This window comes from Panthera uncia, chromosome B4 (assembly GCF_023721935.1).
Source record: "Panthera uncia isolate 11264 chromosome B4, Puncia_PCG_1.0, whole genome shotgun sequence".
Taxonomy (NCBI): Eukaryota; Metazoa; Chordata; class Mammalia; order Carnivora; family Felidae; genus Panthera; species Panthera uncia.
The window spans coordinates 76,702,768-76,721,251 of NC_064809.1; the positions used below are offsets into that span (position 1 = coordinate 76,702,768).

Genomic DNA, 18,484 nt, shown 5'->3' on the forward strand with positions numbered 1-18,484 from the left:
CCCGGTCTGTGTCTCACTAAACTCCTCCATTCTTGTTTCCTTCTCTCTCTTCCTACTCCCTGGCTCCTAAGCCTTTAATGGCTGGACAGACCCCCAGTCCTTTAGTGTCGATCAAGAACTCGGTAGCTCTTTATCCCCCCCCCCCCTCTTTTTAAAAAGAAAAGCTCTCTAAACTCTCTACAACTCCACCCCACCACCCACCTAGTCATCACAGGGCACTTTCCTCTCAGCTCAAGTGCACAGAGGTATGTGCAGACAAGCGCAGTCTTGCTCTGGAAGAGGACACATTTTCTTCCATTTGCTTGTTTGAAAATACCACTGGGCCCCCATTCCTGTATTACTTCATCTGTCTCCTTACCTCAGACCCCTCCACCCCAGCCGCTTCTGGAAGAAGTTTGCAAGGTATTTCCTGGTCCCCTTTATTGCTCGATTCTTTTTTTGAAAGACAATGGAGAGGCTGGAGGAAATGAAATGTCTTAATCTTTCCATCTTGACTGTGAACTTGGGTGCTTGATCTGCCTCTTCCTTTGCCCATTTCCAAAGCAAACAGGCTGGGCTGTGCAGTGGGCTGTAATTAAGCCACTCATCACTAATGACATGCTCTCTATCTCCCATCGGAGCATGGTGCAGCCCTGCCCAAATAGGAGGGGAAACCCCTCCCCACCCCCATCCGGTTCCTAGGGAGAAACAGGAGTGAGTAGTGAGCTGGGCCTGGGGGGGGATGGGCACCTGCTTCAGGTGTGGGGGGAATGGCCATCCCCCTTCCCTGTGCCCTAATCATACCTGAGCCTGGGGGGTCCTGGGGAAGGGCGTTGGGAAGGGGACCGGAGAAAGGAAGAGGCATCCAGGCAGGACCGAAGCACTAAAGGGTCTGGGGTGACCATAGGCAAGGTAGGAAGTGGGAGGAAAAAATATAAAAACGGGACATCTGGAAAGAAATACAAGAAATAAGAAGCTGTTGTTTTAGGAAAAGGAAGCTGGAAAAGACTGGGTCAGTGGGGGCGGAGGGAATGGGTTGGTCCTGGGGGGAGGGGCTAAGGCATATAGAGAGGGTACAGGAAGAGTCCCTGGAGGCAGAGGCTTGAACTGAGCTGTTCCAAGAAAGGCATTTCCATCCAGCCCCAGCCCAGGTGGAAGGGGACAGTTACCTGCAGGCTACTGTGCTGGGAGGTCCTAAGTACCACTGTCTGGAACGCCAGCCTATGGCATGGACCTAGAACCTCAGGCAGGTGGGGCTTCGGTGACGCCCCACGTTGGCACCTGAGGCTGGGGTCAGAGCTCCATTCAGAGCTGAGACCTGAGTGAAGCGTCTTTATAAGATTCTGTCAACCCTCCCTTCCAGAGCAACAGGACTGGAGACCCCAAGTCCCCCTCTCCTCAGTGTTGTGGGCTCCCACTGAGGCAGGTGAAACTTTATGGCCAGGGTTCTAGGTGCAACACACAGCTGTGGGTTCAGGAGGCTGGTTGTGAAAAGAGACTGCAGATCGGAGAGTGGGGGACGGGGCCGCACACCAGGACAGGAACGGTCTGGAAGTGGGAGCCAGTGAGCACAAGAGACGGGGGCACACTGGTTCCCATTAGGGAAGAGGAACAGCTGGGCAGCATGGAACAAGGGTGGGGGCCGCATGTCATAACTGAGAGCCAAGGAGAGGGCTGAGAAGGACCAGCGGCTGTGGGAGAGAACCTTCTAGAAACCGATGTGAGCTGGAAGGGCTGAAGGGAATAAGAAGGGGAAGAGCTGCTGGCCTGGGATTGGAATCCAGCAGGGAATCCAGCAGGGATTGGAATCCACACAGTGAAACAGCTGTGCTCAGGTGTAGACACCGAGTGCTCGCTTGTTGAGGGCTTGCTGGGTGCATTTTGATGCATTTCATCCTCACATCAGTCCTGTAGGTAAATACTCTTATTTTTCCCACTTTACAAATGAGAAAACAAAGGAGCAGGCAGACGGGGTTGCCGAAGTCACAGTTTTATAAGTGGCAAAAGAAATACTCAACTGGCCAACTGCAGACTGTGCCCTTCCACACAGGGCGACTTCCTGCACACAGGTCCCCTCTAGCCTGGGTCCACTGTGCTATGGTTCAGGTCACTTGTTGGGAGCAGCTTTAATCTGGAACTTGGTGCTGCATCTGGAGTGTTTGGACCCCCTGAGAGCCCTCCTGGGGAAGATGGATGGATGGATGGATGGATTGGAAGCAAGAAGGAAGGATTCAAGCAACAAGCCTCTAAGAGGGACCACATCTACACAGGGGTGTGGTGTGGACGTTTACCAGAGGGCAGCGATGCGCGAGGCCATGGAAAGTGGTTCACAGGAGAGAAGAGACTCTCACTGTCTCTGGCGGTTCTGGCAGCACTTGCCAAATAAAGTGATTGTCCTACAAGCAGTTGTCATCCTGAAGGTGATAAAAGTGGTGGAGGCCCTGGAAGAAAGATTGGACACAGCTAGCAAAGGGCAGCTGGAAATCTCAGAGCAGCTGCCAAATGTGACATAAAAGGTCTTTAAGATGCCCTTTCCACCTCCTCCAGGAAGCCTTCCCAGAATGTCTGTGTTTAGCTCTGATCTCTTCCTTCCTCTGTTACCCCTTGGCTGTGCCTTGCCAGCACCTCCATGCCTATATCATCTACTGAGAGAGACAGAGACAGAGAGACAGAGAAAGAGAGAGATCTCAGAGGGGGCCACCCTGCATCAAGGCAGGGATTTTCACACAGTGCAGATGGGGCTGGGGAGCGTATTGCTGAGGGATGAGGGTTTCACCCCCAGGACCTCCAGATCAGCACCACGATTCTCAGGCACTCATTGAGGAACAGCTGGCTGGAAGCCCCAAGATCTCTGAGTAGAGATGAGGAGGTTCAGGCTTCGCAGCCAGTGCCCCTCACCCTATGTGAGTGAGAGGTCAGAGAGGAGAGGGAGGGGGCAGGAGCCAGGGTCTGGGCAACATGGAGGCTGGAGCCAGCCTGGGCACGCCAGGGAGTGAAACAGCATCTCCTCCAGCTGGCACCCTGTGGCGGGCACAGAGCCTTGTTCCAGATCGTTCCACACCCTCTGCACTAAAGGGAAGTCTCCTCTGGAGCCGTGGAAAAGGAAGGTGCAGTACCTGGGGCTGCTGGCAGAGGGCAGTGTGTGTGCACAAAATCCAGGCTCCAAGGAGTTCTCTCTCCTGCTTAGAAATCAGCAGTTCGTGACCGCATGGGAATGTGTTTCAATGAGAAGACCCAGTGCCCCCTGTCCTGCACTTAACCCCTCTCAGCCAGGTCCTTGGGCACAGTCCTGCGGTGGACTGATGGGTCGTGAACCAGTGCAGAGCCGGCATAGAAGGCCCCTGCACGGGCAATAATATTGTAACAACCAACATCTGTTGGCTGCAAACTATATTCCAGGCAAACTGTAGTTCTTCCATGATCCTTTTTCATTTATTCCTCTACAATGAGAACCTTGTCAGTAACGAAGTGTCCTGTCTGGAAGTATGGGCTCTGCAGCTGGGCTGGCGTTCGGTTCCCAACGCTGCCATTTCTTAACTATGTGACATTGGATGGTTTCTTTCACTCCTCTGAGCCTCAGTATTCTCATTAGTAAGATGTGCATTATGATCATTGCATCTTGTAGCAATAACACCTATATCAGATTGTTGGAAGAATTAACTGAGTTGCCGGACGTAAAGTGCTCAGGAGAGTTGGGGTCGAGAACAGTGCCTGTCATAGGAAAGGCTCAGTGATGGCCAGCTTGTGTCGATCCTATCTTGCAAGGGCAAGATCTTGCACGAGGGCCACAACTAGCCATTAGAGGAGCCAGGATGGGAAGCCAAGCTTACGACACTCGACTGGTATGCTAGCAGGGGGACCGTTTGCCTGAGACAGGCTGGCTTATGCCTGTCATCTGACCATCCAGTTTAGCAAATGTCCAGATCCAAAGGGTTCCAGATTGGTTGATAAGTTATATAAACTTCATATACATGGATGTCTATAAAACTCAAATTTATTAACACAAGTATGTTTCATTACTCACAAACCAAGTCATCAGGGCACCTGTGTATACCCCAAGCCCCTTCTCCCCAGCGAAGGTGGACTAGACTAAGCCATGCATTCTTACAGCAAACGTGTATTGAGTCCCAACTGTGACGCAGACTGGGGACCCTGAAACACGGGGCTGAGAGGGAGTGGGGTGAGGTGACACACGTGTGTGCAACTACCAGGACACCAGGAAAATAAAGCACCAACTATAATGCAGATTCTGGAATGGTGCTGTGGATGTGTGGGGCTGTGAACCAGGGCAGAGCACAGAACAATCCAGGCCTCCATTTGCTGGCCTATAAAGTGAGGAGACAAGGAGAGATGCCTGGGTGGCTCAGTCAGTTAAGCATCCGACTCTTGATTTCAGCACAGGTCATGATCTCACCTTTCGTGGAATCAAGCCCATGTCGAGCCCCATACCGGGCACCATGCTGACAATATGGAGGCTGCTTGGGATTCTCTCTCCTCTCTACGTGTCTCCCCTACTCACATTTGTGCTCTCTCTCTCTCAAAATGAGTAAATAAACATTTTTTTTAAAGTAAGGGGACAGGGAGAACTGTCTGGCCACCAGCTCTAATGTTCCCTCTCATTTAATGTTCAATGACTTTGATGGAGTCTGCCAGGAGGGACCAGAAAAAGCATGAACGTGGGAGGTGGCATTTCAGCCAGGCCACAAAGGATGAGCGCGGGCTTTCCCTAAATGGGGCACGGGCACCTGCAAGTGAAAAAATTGTATTTGCAAAGATCCTTGGGTATGAAAAGTCCTGGCCCGCTGGAAAGAAAAACCAAGGTTAAAGCTAGGGATGATGTGGGAGGAGAAGGCATCATTGGGTACCTCGAATGCCCCCCTCAAACGAGGCTCATCCCTGGAAGGTGGTCTCACTGTTAGCACCTTGCTGGAACCAACGGTGGGAACTGATTCCGAGAAAACAACACCCCTGCAGAGACACGCGCATGCCTCAGAGAGCACCCTTCTTCCTTCACTTAATTTCCACTCATGGCAATAATCACTGCTTGCCGTGTGTTATGGATGTCTCTGTTAGTTGCGTGGTTTCACTCTTCCCATAGGCTGTAAGCTCTGTGAGAACACAATCTGTGCCTGTTTGTTTACTCCAGTATTCCCAGTACCTGAAGACTGGTTTGGTGAGCGGCTACTTTCTGCACCCAACAGATCCGACGCATCCAGAAACATACACACAGGCAAGCCTCAAACTTTGGGGTGGAAAAGAATTGGCTGGAAAAACAGAAAAAGGCCCTCTGTGGGGCAGCGGAGTTAAGGTGGGTTGGCAGGAGAGTGAGGACATAAGGAAAAAGAAGAAAATAAGAGGCACTTAGTGTGGGTGCCTTTGACAACCCGGGCGAGAAGCCACGCCAAAGCTCGCGTGCCTGAGCGTCCTGGCGTGACCGCGATGTGAGCCTGTCTGCAACAGGGGTGATAATGCCCACCTCACACTGTGTGCACAGGTGCCCCAGTGCCCCGGAAGCAGAGCCTGTCCAGAGGCATGTCAGAAACAAACCCCAGCTGCTGACCAGGAGCCGCCCTCAGCAGTACCTACTTGGCAGAGACCCACGTCCGGCCTGGCACCCCAGAATTAGACTGAGGAACTTTAGAAGGGGCGCTGCCAACGTCAACTTCCTGGGCAACAGATTCAACACGGGAATCAAATGGCACTGATCATTTATTGCAGGAGAAGCGGAGAACCGGACATGACCCGAAGCAGAGGACAGAGAGACCCCCTGGGCCGCAAAGGCCCAAGAAAGGCATGGGGACAGAGGGGCTCACACCTGCCCAAGGGGGGAAACATCCTACGTAGATGCGTTATCTCTGCACTGGGGGCAGCGACCCAATGATAAATGGCCAAGAAGGAGGTCACCGAGAGCACTCGTGACCGGACTTCCCACAAAAGAGCGTGCACCACCCGGACCACAGGGACAGGGGACGGCTCAGGGACTGGGGCTCCAGAGGAAGCACTTCAGGGCTGGGACAGGCTGGGGGTGGGCAGGGAGTGGGGGTGGAGCAGACGGGTTCTGCAGCTTTCTGCACACAGCCCTTCATCTCGAGGCCTTTTTGGTTGCACAGCTGCTGCCTGAGGTCTTGGGCAGGGGATCCTTGAACTCGCTGCCGCAGTTGCCTTTGGTTTTGACGTCCACGGCCGCAGGTTTGAAGCTGTAACCGCTCGAGGCGCCGAAGCCCATGCTGAAGCCAGCCCCTCCTGCCCCAGCACCAGTGCTGCTGATCACAGCTGGAAGGGGGCGGGGAGAGAAGACCCCCCGGCCTGTGGCATCCCGGCCACTCCTTCAATTCCCTCCCCGTGGGGACAGATTCTCTCTGCAGTGTGCTTTTAGTTTACAAAGAGGTTTTCACCAGCACTGATCATTTTTTAAGTATTTGGCCGCACGTATTAGACCCTGTCCTATCGGTCTGCGTCCATCCACCAGCGACAGACTTAGAGCTCCAGCGAGCTCTGGCAGGGACCTTCCCCCACAGGAACAAAGACCCTTCGGTGCAGCCCCCAAGGAAGGGGCTGCTGGAGTACCCCCCACCACCACCACAGTAACTCCCCTGCACTGTCTCTAGCTTTCCAGCCTGTTTCAGCTCCTTCCACTGTCCTGCCCTCAGGCTCCCCCCATCCCCCTCCACCCCCAGCACCACTACCCACCCCCCCCTCCCCCCGCCCCACCGACTGCAAGCTAGAGCCTTGATTGTGCGCTGGTCTCAAGATCAATAGAATGTCTCCAGGAAGCCTCATGCTTACAAGAGGCGTTTGGATTATACACTACTGGGCATCATTTGATCGTTCCATGGATTGGCTCATTGGCTACTAAAGCCTCTTCACACCCCTACATCTGTCCTGAACCCTCCCTGCTGTCCTGACTTCTCTCTGGTGTCATGGAATTGGAGGCTCAGACTTCTGGTAGGTGACCAAGGGCAGAACCTGGTCCTGGTACTTACAGATGCTCACGGAACTGGGGTGTTCCCCGGACATCCTGGAGAGAGAAAGTGGGGAAGGCAGATAACCCTCTGTAAAGCAGCACTGCATCTATCCAGGGGGTCACAGGGATGCCGCTCAGAATGCACACTGCCCATCCATCCCTTCTTCCCACACACCACAGTGGGACCTCTCCGGAAAGGAACAGAGACAAAAAAATCTGCTGTGAAGGCTCCCTTCTCCATCAGAGCAGCTCTGGAGTGGTCTGGTGGCTGGAGTGATCATGTCCCTGCTCCCCTCTATTATGCCAGTGGTCTCACACAGTCAAGCGGAACGAGCTCACATCCTCGCAGGGCCTCAGGCTTTGCCAGAGTTACCTCGCACTCAGATGACTCTTGGAAGCCATCCTGCCCGCCCCCTTCCCCGACTCACCCTCAAGCGCACAGCACAAAGGGCCAGGGACACTCTGTTTTGCAACCACTACAGATGTTAATATTTCCTCTCTCACTACCTCTCTGGGATTTTTACAACTCAGTCCTTCCTAGAGTCTAACTTTGGTCTTTTCTACTGCACCATGTCAAACCCATTGCCTCAGTAGGACCTGAACCGACCCAAACTGTTTGCCCTGAATCTTCCTACTCACGCAGACAGGGAACTGTTCCAGATTAGAGATATCTGGCCCCCCACCTGCACTCTTCGCCCTCCAGCAGCTTGCGGTAGGTGGCGATCTCCACGTCCAGGGCCAGCTTCGTGCTCATGAGCTCCTGGTACTCCCGCAGCATCCGGGCCAGCTCCTCCTTGGCCTGGTGCAGGGCGGCCTCCAGCTCATCCAGCTTGGCCCGGGCATCCTTCAGGGCGCAGTCGCCCCGCTGCTCGGCATCGGCGATGGCCGTCTCCAGGTTAGAGCACTGCAGAGCAAGTGCATCCAGCGCTTTGAGCCAGAACGCAGTTCTGAGATCCTGCTCAGACACCCTCCCCTCATCTGGTCCTGACCGATAGTAAATGCTCTGAGGTCCTCCCAGTGTCCCCCCCCTTTGGACATTGCTACAGATCAATCTGTCCTTTCTCCTAACTCCAGCATGGCTCACCTCCGCTCATGCGTTGGCATGTGAAGCTGGAGCTTCCCTACCTTGGGAGAGAGGAGGAAGGGCACTGAGAAGGCGAGCTCCCTGGGCCTGTGGCCCCTGCCCTCCCCCTCCTGGTCTGTAACACTGGCTGCAAGATTCTAATGCCAACCCAAGACAAAAACCAAAAAAAAAAAAAAAAAAAAGGGATTAATAAAGTTCCTTACTGATGAAATTTCTGTTCAGTAAACCTGCCACACTGAGTCTGGTCTCCAAAATTCCACAGAGCATCACACTAGGGGAGTAATAGCCTCAAAAGATACTCTTGTTACCAGGTTTCCCAAGCGGGCAGGCAGCTGCTGTCAGGTGGAAGGCTAACGTGCAATACAAAACTGCAGATGAGGCTCTGGGCTGCGGCCACGGGATGGCTGCTGTGGGCTTTTGGACCTCTTAGTCTTGGTGTGTGTTCCATCACTAGGCCAAGGTTTTGGTGGGATCTAAAACTCTGGCTTCTCTTTTCTGGTGTGTCCCCTTCCTCTGCAGTCAAATTTGCTTCACCCCAAGGAAAGCAGCTGATGCTAAGGCCAGACGGAATTCTAGATTGCAGTCCAGCCGGCGCCACCCCTGTGCCGGGCAGGCCCCCAGCTGTGCAAACACCCACAGTGTTTCAGGTGAGTGGCTCACAGCCTCAGGACCCAGCCACCCGACCACAGAAGACCACGTCCCATCCTCAGGACTGTGGAGGTCTAATCAGTCAGGGCATGGCAATACACTCTGTTGGGCTGGGGCAGGGCCTTCCTGTCTGAAAGGAAAGTGTGCCAAATTCTGCCAAACTGGCCTCTGCTCCTTTTCACTGACTGAAGTCCCGCACGGTGAGCCCAGGAGGCTTCTGGGTCTCGTGAATGTGACGTGAGGGGAGAGGGCATGAAATTTGGGCATCCTTGACAACAATCATCCCATGGATCCTGGGGTCAGCAAATGTCAAGACAGTCTGCAGGTGAAACTATGTGCTTCTTTGGTGGGAAGGCCAGAGGGCCAGAAAGCACCCTGACTGAGGGCCCTCTGGAGGAGCTTCAAGGGGACCAAGCATCGAGAGTGACCCCCATGGGCTCCCCCACGGAGGACATCTTCCCTGACCTCCTAGGTGGTGTTCTGATTGCAGACGTCACTTTCTGGTAATAAGCTCACCCAACCGTGAACACACGGCATTTTGCCAGCTACACATTATAATCTGATACTTGAGGGCAGCTTCAAACACCTTGTTGTTTTTCTTTCGTGTATGCAGAACTTGATTAAATGAAAAACACCATGAGTTCTTGTGTAATGTGGTCTTTTTTCTTTCAGCTGCCAGGAGCCTGGTGCACAGGAGTGTGTGTGTGTGTGTGTGTGTGTGTGTGTGTGTGTGTGTAGGGAAGGGAGGGGCCTCTAAAGAAGAGGACAAGGGGACAGGGCCACTTGACTTGTCCAGGAAGCCTTTGTGCCAGCCTCCACCAACTCTGGGAATTTCCTGGGTTTGCTTCCTACAGACTCAGATAACCCAAATGATGCACCTGGGGTCATGGGGTCACTCAGTGCCAGGCCACCACACACAGCACTGCCACAGCAGGACGAAAACACAGAGCAGAGCCCTGGGCCAAGTCTATTTGGAAAGCTCTTTCTCTCCCATTCTCCTAAATTCCACTGCTGGGCTCTCCTTCCTCTGGCACCGATTCATCATCACATGAAACCTCCTTTTCACCTACTGTGTCGGGTCTAAACTCCACTGCCCAGCTTCACAGGTGCCCATAATCTGCCCCGTGCTACCCGGTGGGGTCCCGCCCCCTCGTACCCCACCCATCATAGAACTTGTGCTTGAGCTAGGTGCCTCTCACCCCTGCACACATGCCATGCAGCGCCCACCTTGGATCCATTGCTCATGCCGGCTCCCTCACCAGGACCCCTTCCCTCTCCTTTCTGCCCATCCCCTCCCACCTCCTGTAGGAAGCCTCCCTGGGGTCTTCATTCCGCTCTGGCCACTCCGGACCCCTACAGCCCTTAGGAAGCATGTTTCACAGTGGGTGGAATGCTTCATCCTTCTATACGGGTTCAGACTATTCTCTCCTCCTGGACTGTAAATGCCCTCAGGAGGGACCATGTCTTATCTTTGTTCCGTATTTAGTCTCATACACTTGGTGCCCAAGACAGCCCGTCAGCTGACTCATTTCATGGAACCCACCTGCTTCTTCACATTCCCTATCTCTGAGCGGATCCTCTGGATCAGGCGGTTGAGCTCTGAGATCTCAGCCTTGGTGAGTTTGAGGTCGTCCCCTTGCTGGCCCGCTGTGACCTGCAGTTCTTGGATCTGACGTGGGGCGAGAAGGAGGAGCAGAGGACCATTGGGAATTCACCTCCCAAGGGTCCTGAGCATGGAGAGGGGGAGGGGGACCACATGCTGTTCTCACTGCCCAAGCAGCAAAGGTACTGGGAGGAGAGATGGGGGGGAAGGGACGGAAAATGGAAGAGAAAGCCCACCCTTTCCTTTCAGACAGGAAGGCCCTGCTCCAGCTCAACAGGGTCCTCAGGTCCACAAGGGTGAGAGCCTTGGTGGAGTTCTACGAAGTTGGGAACACAAAGAAAAGCCAAGATGGATGGATTACCCACAGAAACTGACAGAGTCTTCCCTGGGTTGTGGCTCATGTGACCTCTGCTGTCAGCTAGGGCCAACAGCCAAGCCCATATATGCCCCTAACACATGCCAAAGCTGTGGTTGCCCTCCCTGGACCACAGGGGGGCATTTCCACAAGGCTCAACTCCAAGACAAAAGAGGTCTCAACCCAGCCCAATACACACACACATGCACATGAACACACGAGGAGAGAGTGGCAGCTGTAGTCACTGGGCCTTGCACACCCGGCACACAGCCCACCTTGGTCTGGTACAGGGCCTCAGCCTCGGTCTTGCTCTTCAGGGCGATCTCCTCATACTGGGCACGGACTTCATCGATGATGCTGTCCAAGTTCAGGTCCCGGTTATTGTCCATGGACAGGATGACAGATGTGTCGCTGATGTGGGACTGCATCTGAGCAATCTCCTGGACAACAGTTAGGGAAGTGGAGCCAGTTAGAGGATCCCCATGAAGAGAGCACATCTCCCAACCCTCCCTGGCCAATCCCTCACTGCCCTCCCTCAGCCTTCCGCAGAGCCTACCAGTGCCGGTGTGTGCCAGGCACGAGGGGAGCGCGTTGGGCTTTCAGTCCCAAGGTGGGACTGCCCTCTCCATCATGCACTCAGGCCTGCACCTACCCTTATTCCACACTCTATGACTTCATCCGGAATATTAGATCTGAGCGTGGCACACAGAGCTTCTCTAGGATCACCGACCACCTTCCTTTTCCCCAGGCCCCTCACGGTTTAGTACAACTCAGGCCACGCATCCAGCTCCTCAGGCAAGACCCCCGTGACCTTCTCAGCACCCCCTGAGATTTTCCTCATCCTTCTCTGGGAACCTTCCCTGGCGGCTCAGGCAGAACTCCCTATACCTTCCTCTGCTCCCCTCTAGAGCTCATCTGCAGGTTGTTTTCCCTATCGGACTGCGACTTCCTGGAAGACAGGGATCATTTATTCTCCATCAGGCCCTCCTCAAGCCCACCTCATTGCTCAGCAAACATCAGCTGCACTGAGCTGCCAACCTTTGGTCGACACATCCATGTAGGCTGAAGGCCAGAAGCCACTTGTGAGTGGCACAGACCACACAGGAGAGCTCAGCGATATCCTTACCCCTTCATAGAGGCACTTGAAGAATTTGATCTCATCCGTCAGGGAGTCCACCTTGGCTTGGAGCTCAACCTTGTTCATGTAGGCGGCATCCACATCCTGGGGGACACAGAGAGGAGCCAGCTGCCTTCCCCTGCCCTCCCTCCCTGCCACAATGAGCCTCAGGTTCCCTACGGGCTCTACTCCCCTCTCCCTGGCCTTCACAGGGAGGCCCGGCTGCTGACAGCAAACCAACCAATGTGCAGGGCGATGGCCGTGCCAGAAGTGTGGCGAAATGTGTGGACTGGAAGCTGGCAGGTTCTGGGAGCATGCATCCCAGGCAAGGGGACTTAGGAGAGCAGGGAAATTAGAACCCCGGTCACCCTTTCCTCAGCCTACCGACATCACTGTGTCAGGTGTTCAGGGAGCTTCCCTAGGCCTCCTCCAGCCCTTCCTGCTCCCCTCTCACCTTCTTGAGCACCACAAACTCATTCTCAGCAGCTGTGCGTCGGTTAATCTCCACCTCATACCTGTGTGCGGCAAGAGAACGGAGGTGGCGTTGCCATTGGGATAATTCAGTTCTGCAAATGCTCCCTGAGCAGTTGGTGATCACCTCCATGCCCAGAGCTGCGTGGCAGTGGCCTACAAACTGGGGTTCACGTACCCTTGGGGCATGCACAGCCTTCTAAAGGGGACGTGACAGGAACAGGTTTAAAGGAATTCACATCCAGCTCCTTCGTTCACATGTGACCTATCCTGCCGTGCAGCTGCCCTAGAATGCACCTGTGGGGGGCTTCACTGTCCCTCCTCTGTTTCACAACTACCCCCACCCTCCTGACAGCAGAAAGACGCACCCCTTCTGCCATCCGGCCCCTTAGCACAGTGCATTAGCCCATGGTGCAAAACGTCCCAGGCACCAAACAAAACACTATCCCCACCTTCGAGTTGTTTCTACTGGGTTTTTTAAATATATATACATATTTCTGTTCCAGATGAAGCAAGGTCTTAGAAACAGGATGCTTGGATAGGGCTGGGATGTTATTCATGCAGATATATTATAGATTGGGGAGACAAGAGTATAGATGACTCAAAGACCTATGTCACCTCTTACTGTTGTCAAAGAATGTTGAATAATGAATCTTAATTAATGCTAGAAAATGGCTTGTTTCCATATGATTTAACACGAGCAATCCATTTCAGCTTTTTCCTTCTTCCTAAGGCATGCCGCTGGCTGCCAAGGGGGAAAAAGGCCTGCTGAATGACTCAAGTAGTACAGGTTAGTGAAGTGGGTTATTTTAAAATGTGACTGGAGGGGCGCCTGGGTGGCGCAGTCGGTTAAGCGTCCGACTTCAGCCAGGTCACGATCTCGCGGTCCGTGAGTTCGAGCCCCGCGTCAGGCTCTGGGCTGATGGCTCGGAGCCTGGAGCCTGTTTCCGATTCTGTGTCTCCCTCTCTCTCTGCCCCTCCCCCGTTCATGCTCTGTCTCTCTCTGTCGCAAAAATAAAATAAAAAAGGTTGAAAAAAAAATTAAAAAAAAAAATAAAATGTGACTGGAACATTTTCTGAACCTGCCGGATTTTGTCAGTCACACTGGATAAAATACATAAAAAACAGTTGATATGATTTATCTCAGATTCTGTGTGGGTTACTTAAAAGACAATTGAATACTTCTTTTTATCAAATAGTTGTTTCTATTACAATTTATCATTATCTCACATTATCTTATAAAATATTCAATCTTTCTTCCTCCCGTTAACAAATAAGAGTATACCCTAGTTGCAGACCAATTAGTTTTTAGCCTATCTTTCTATTCCATAAAATACATAGAAAAAGTTTGATCATGATGGCTATCAAAATTAATCACATTCATTTGGCCATAATTTTTAATTAGGTACTTCTAGAAACCAAACAGCAGAACATACACATCTACACACTTTTATAAAGAAAAAGAACGCATTTCATAGCACTATTGACTTTGGAACTAACTTATAATTTACAAAATACATTATAATGCATACATAAAAGTTAAGCTACAGCCAAATGCATATTGATTTTTTGTTTCAGAACACAGATATATTAATTATATTAAATCTCTATCACTTTAATCTTGAATGCTTCCAATAACCTACTGTACAAGATGTAGACTTCCATTTCTTGCCAAGTGGATTTTACAATAGTTCCCAATTCATTTCATTATTTCATTTCATCCCCACGGTAATCCTGCGAAATAGCTTCTATTATTATCATCTCCCAATTTTATACATGAGGCAAAGTCATAAAGCTAGTTAATAGTAAAGCTAGGATCTCAGTGACATCAGGACACCAGGCCTTAGTGTTGCCTAGCACTTTGGTTCTTTTAAGAGCTGTTAATACATTACTTTCTGGCATTACCCTCTCTCAACAGCTCGTGCACGTGGCGAGGCAGGCAGCAGTATCTGAATTTTATAAATATTAAAGCTGAAGTTCTCAGAGGACTCAGTGACTCATGGTCATGGTGGTGACTCCAGAACACCTGGCTTCCCTGGTCTGAAAAGCCCAGAGGCAGCATGATCTTTGGATGCCTCTGACCTGGACATCTGGGCTCTGCCTGGAAATCCCCTCTTTTCCTCCAGAATTCTACCCAAATATCCAATGGGGTGGCATTTCCATCTTAATGCCACTCAGTCTCGGTTCACACTGTATTCATTTCCACTGCCTGGGGGGCTCTCTGAGCGTGTTCTTTAAGCCTGTCCCCATAATCTGTGTGCTTTCAGGACTATAGACTATGTCACCTCCTCCCTCAGGACTCTTCGCAGGTCTCAGGGCAGAGTTCTGCTTGGGGCTACTTCAGAACAGGGGTGGACAGGCAGATTGAACATGGAGCAAGAGAAATCACTTGGCTCTGACCATCTCCATCCCCTTGAATTGTGGAAGAAGTCATCTTTCCCTAGAGATCCTGGCGCCTGAAAGCCAGCTTCCAAAATACCAGATCACACTGAGCCGGGATGGCTCAAGCCTGGGGGAAATTAATGGGATTCAGCAGCACAGATATGCTGCAGCATGAAAAAAGTTTTTAAAACCCTTGTTTGCTCAGCTTTAGGTTTTGTTCTGGGATTGGCGTGCTGGCTCACATCCTAGGTACTCCCATGGAATGCCCCTCGCACAGGAGGAGCTACAATGCCATCTGGGCTGTCCATCTGGTTTTGAGACAGCCCTCTTGTCCCCATGTCTCCATTTCCAATGTGAGAATGGGCACACCATTTCCTAGGCGATTCAGGGCACCACTTTGGGTAGAGATCCTTTCTCTTCCTATGTCTCAACCTGTCTGGATCTCCCTCCCTCCCCAGGGGAAAGGAAATCGCACATGGTATCAGCAAAGGACCTAAGAAGGCAAAAATGCTGGCTGCAGATCGAAACCTCAATCTGTCCTCAAGACCCTCCAGTGGTGGATTCTCTGCCTCTCCACTCACCTCTTCTTGTAGTCCTCCACCAAATCCTGCATGCTTCTCAGCTCCGAGTCCAGCCGCACCCTGTCGCCTGTCTGTGTCTCCAGCTGCTTCCGGAGGTTGCTGATGTAGCCCTCATAAATGGACTCCAGGTTCTTCCTGCAGTTGTTCAGGTCTAACTGCTGCAGCAGGTTCCACTTGGTCTCCAGCACCTGGTTCTGCTGTTCCAGGAACCGTACCTGGAACCCAAAGGCGGTCATAGCACAGAATCCCCCTTCTGTTCTTGCCTCTCCACAGTGGGGAGAGAGGGCCCCAGAAATCAGATACAGTCGGTCTTGGATGGGAGGGAGGAAAGAGCAAGACTCATCAGAGAATGGATTCAGCCAGGGGGACGTGCCTTTCTGGGTCTCCAAGACGAGAAATCAGATTGAGTCTAAAAGAAATCGGGAAGTAGGCTTACGCAGTGCTATAACTGCCACCGTGAGTTATCATGTGATGGAAGTAGCTTCTTTTGCTGTAAATGCTGGTGTTTTCAGAGTGAAGGAAGAGGGGAAGCAAGGGAGGAACAGTGCAGGGGTGGGGAATGGCATTGGAAGGCCACTCTGGCCATTAACACGTTCTCTCTTATCTGCAACCTAAGTTGCTCTTGGTTGGTTGGTTTCTTCGGTTTTCATTTCAAAGCGGGTTCTCACATCTTTAGAAGGTTCCTTCATACTTGACCAAAAGTCTTACATATTTGGGCTCAATAACTTCAAGCCTCTGCTACTCGCTAGCCTTCCTCTTCTTCCCTACCTCTAGCTTGAGGGAGAGAAGGAAACATGAGGGGGAAGAACAGACTTTGAACAGGAAAATGAGCCCTGTCCTCTGGGACAGTAGCTCTGTTTCTTCCAGTCCTTCCCTCTCCCTTCCAACCACTCCCTTCCTCTTCCTGAGCACAGCGGTGAGGGACACAGTCCTCTGTTGCTATTCTATCAGCCTGGGCACGTTTACTGGCCTCCTGCCATGTTGGTTTCCTCATCCGCAAGGCAGAATGATAACACAATCATGGGTTGTGTGTTGATATATGGGAACCCCTTGGGACAGCACCAGGCACTGAGTAACATCAGCTCTTGTCAGTATTATGTCCCCTGTGACTCATGGCCTAGACCTTCTGCCCCAGGTTGGATACAGAAGCATATTCCTTCTCTCCTCTTCGTTCTTTGGGGTCACTGCCTCTGAGTCACCAGAGACAGCTTCCCTTTTAACCTCCGCATGCTCCCATCCCCACAGACACATAGAGAATGCACACCTGTAACTCGACATGCCCTCCTTCTCAATCTCCCCTCTCCCCACCCCCCCCCACCACCCAGCCCCAGCTTTCAGTCTTCTGGTCCTTTTCTTTCATCTCCTCTAGACACCTTCCTGGCTTATATCCCCATCCTACCTCCTACTTTGTTAAGTCCTTTCCCTTCACCAAGCATCACGTCCTGTGATACTCCCTCATCAGTGTCCCTCTTGTGCTCCTGTCCTGGATATATGTACCCATCTCCTTGTGTGATAATTGAGAGCTCTCAGAGGGCCATTTCACAAGTCTCCTGCCTGTGGCGCACCCCGTTCCGACCCCGGGTCTTGTCCACAAGGATAAAATGAAGCTTCTGTTTACCATGGGTCGTGGGTTGGGGGTGGGGGTGCCTAGCACTGTTCCAAGCACTTTAGAAACATCCAATTCACCCTCACATCCTCATGTGGGGTAAGAGCCACAGTGTGCCCATTTTACAGAGGAGCCAAGGGAAGCCCAGAAAAGATAACCGGCTGGCCCAAGTTTTCACATAGCTGTCAGTGGCAGAGCCAGCACCCCGGCGCACACTGGTCACCAACGCAAGGCGCACAGATGCCTGAGGACCCACCTTGTCGATGAAGGAGGCGAACTTATTGTTCAGCGCCTTGATCTGCTCCCGCTCCTGGGCGCGCACCTTCTGGATCTCGGGGTCCAGCTCCACGTGGAGGGGGGCCAGGAGGCTCTTGTTGACGGTGACCTGAGGGATGCCGCCGGGCGGGCACACGGACGGGCACGCGGGCCCCAGCCCGGCGCTGCCGAAGACGGTGCCCACGAAGCCGCCCAGCCGGCCGCCGGTGCCGGAGCAGTGGCCCAGCGCGTAGGCGCCGCCCCGGCCGGCCGCGGCGCACAGAGCCAGGCGCCGGCCGCCCTCCAGGCTGAAGAGGCTCCGGCTGCCGAAGGCCGCCGTGCTCTTGACGCCGGCCCGGAACGAGGCGGAGCTGCCGCTGACCCGGCCCGCGATGACGGCCGAGCAGCCGCTGAAGCTGGGGCGCTCGCCGGCGGGGCGCTGGTGCAGCTGGCGGCTCATGCTGTGGGGACCGGGTGCGGGCGCGTGCGGAACGCGGGATAGGGGCGCGGAGGGCGGCTGCGCTGGTAGGCCTGGCTCGCCCCCCGGCCCCTTAAATAGGCGGCTGGAGGCAGCCTAATTTGTAGGTCGGGAACACCTATTAGCCACCTGGGGCCTCTCCGTATAGGAGATTACCACCCCTCCCTGAGATTTGTCTCCCCCCCTCCAACCGTGAACTCCCCATGAATCCCCTATAAAATGGCTCGGAACCCCGCATTTGGTTTGCTCACCTCCTGCATTATAATAATTTGGCTACCTTATCTTCACTTGCTGTCCTCCAATTACTGGGGTTATCACTGTCAAGATCTGTGGTGGAAGCTTCCAGTGGGTCTGGCTGGGGTTGGGGGGAGACACCCTTTAGAGGTGGAGGGGTGTGGTACAATGGAGCAGATGGCCAGGCGGGTTCTGCTTCCAAAGGACATGAACAGGGTCAAGAATATTCCAGAGAATCATCCTTAGCTTGTGGGCTGCTGCTTTCCCAAGGCTTCTGGATAAAGACGGCTCTGACCTGAGTACTGGAAGGAAGTCCCAGAGGGTGGAGATTTCTGGTCTGTCTACAAGGAATTCTATGTCTGTTGAGGCAGATCAGACACAGTGACAAAATTAAGGCCAGTGGGAGCTCTGGTCACAAGAGGTGGAGGGTGAGGACTTTGGGCCAGAGCTAAAAGGGTTCTCCAAAAACATTTCTGGAATAAAAGTGAGGGAGATGCTAGAGGAGATGGAACAAGAAAGCTTTAGGAAGATGGCCTTTCGTGGGATTTGTGTGTTTTCTTTTACTTTGATAGCAGAAGATGATCATTCGTCCCATGCAAGGAACCCCTGATCGGGACATTTGCTGCCTTGGCATTTCTGATTCTGGATCAAAATGTGACTGATGATTAAGAACAAGTCGAGAAGGGCTGAGGAAGACTCCTCCAATCTGAAAAACTAAGAACTAGAT

The 18,484-nt window shown here is 52.8% G+C and overlaps 1 protein-coding gene across 1 annotated transcript; it reads right to left on the reverse strand.

The window, feature by feature from the left end:
• Window positions 1-5,670: 5,670 nt before the first annotated feature.
• On the reverse strand, window positions 5,671-17,505 carry KRT72 (keratin 72). The gene is made up of 9 exons (XM_049625539.1): window positions 17,047-17,505; window positions 15,185-15,399; window positions 12,205-12,265; window positions 11,760-11,855; window positions 10,909-11,073; window positions 10,219-10,344; window positions 7,627-7,847; window positions 6,963-6,997; window positions 5,671-6,252 (listed from the first exon to the last, which is right to left on the reverse strand). Exons 1-9 carry the CDS (start codon window positions 17,503-17,505, stop codon window positions 6,062-6,064), a joined length of 1,569 nt encoding a protein of 522 aa, XP_049481496.1. The 3' UTR covers window positions 5,671-6,061.
• Window positions 17,506-18,484: the final 979 nt, after the last annotated feature.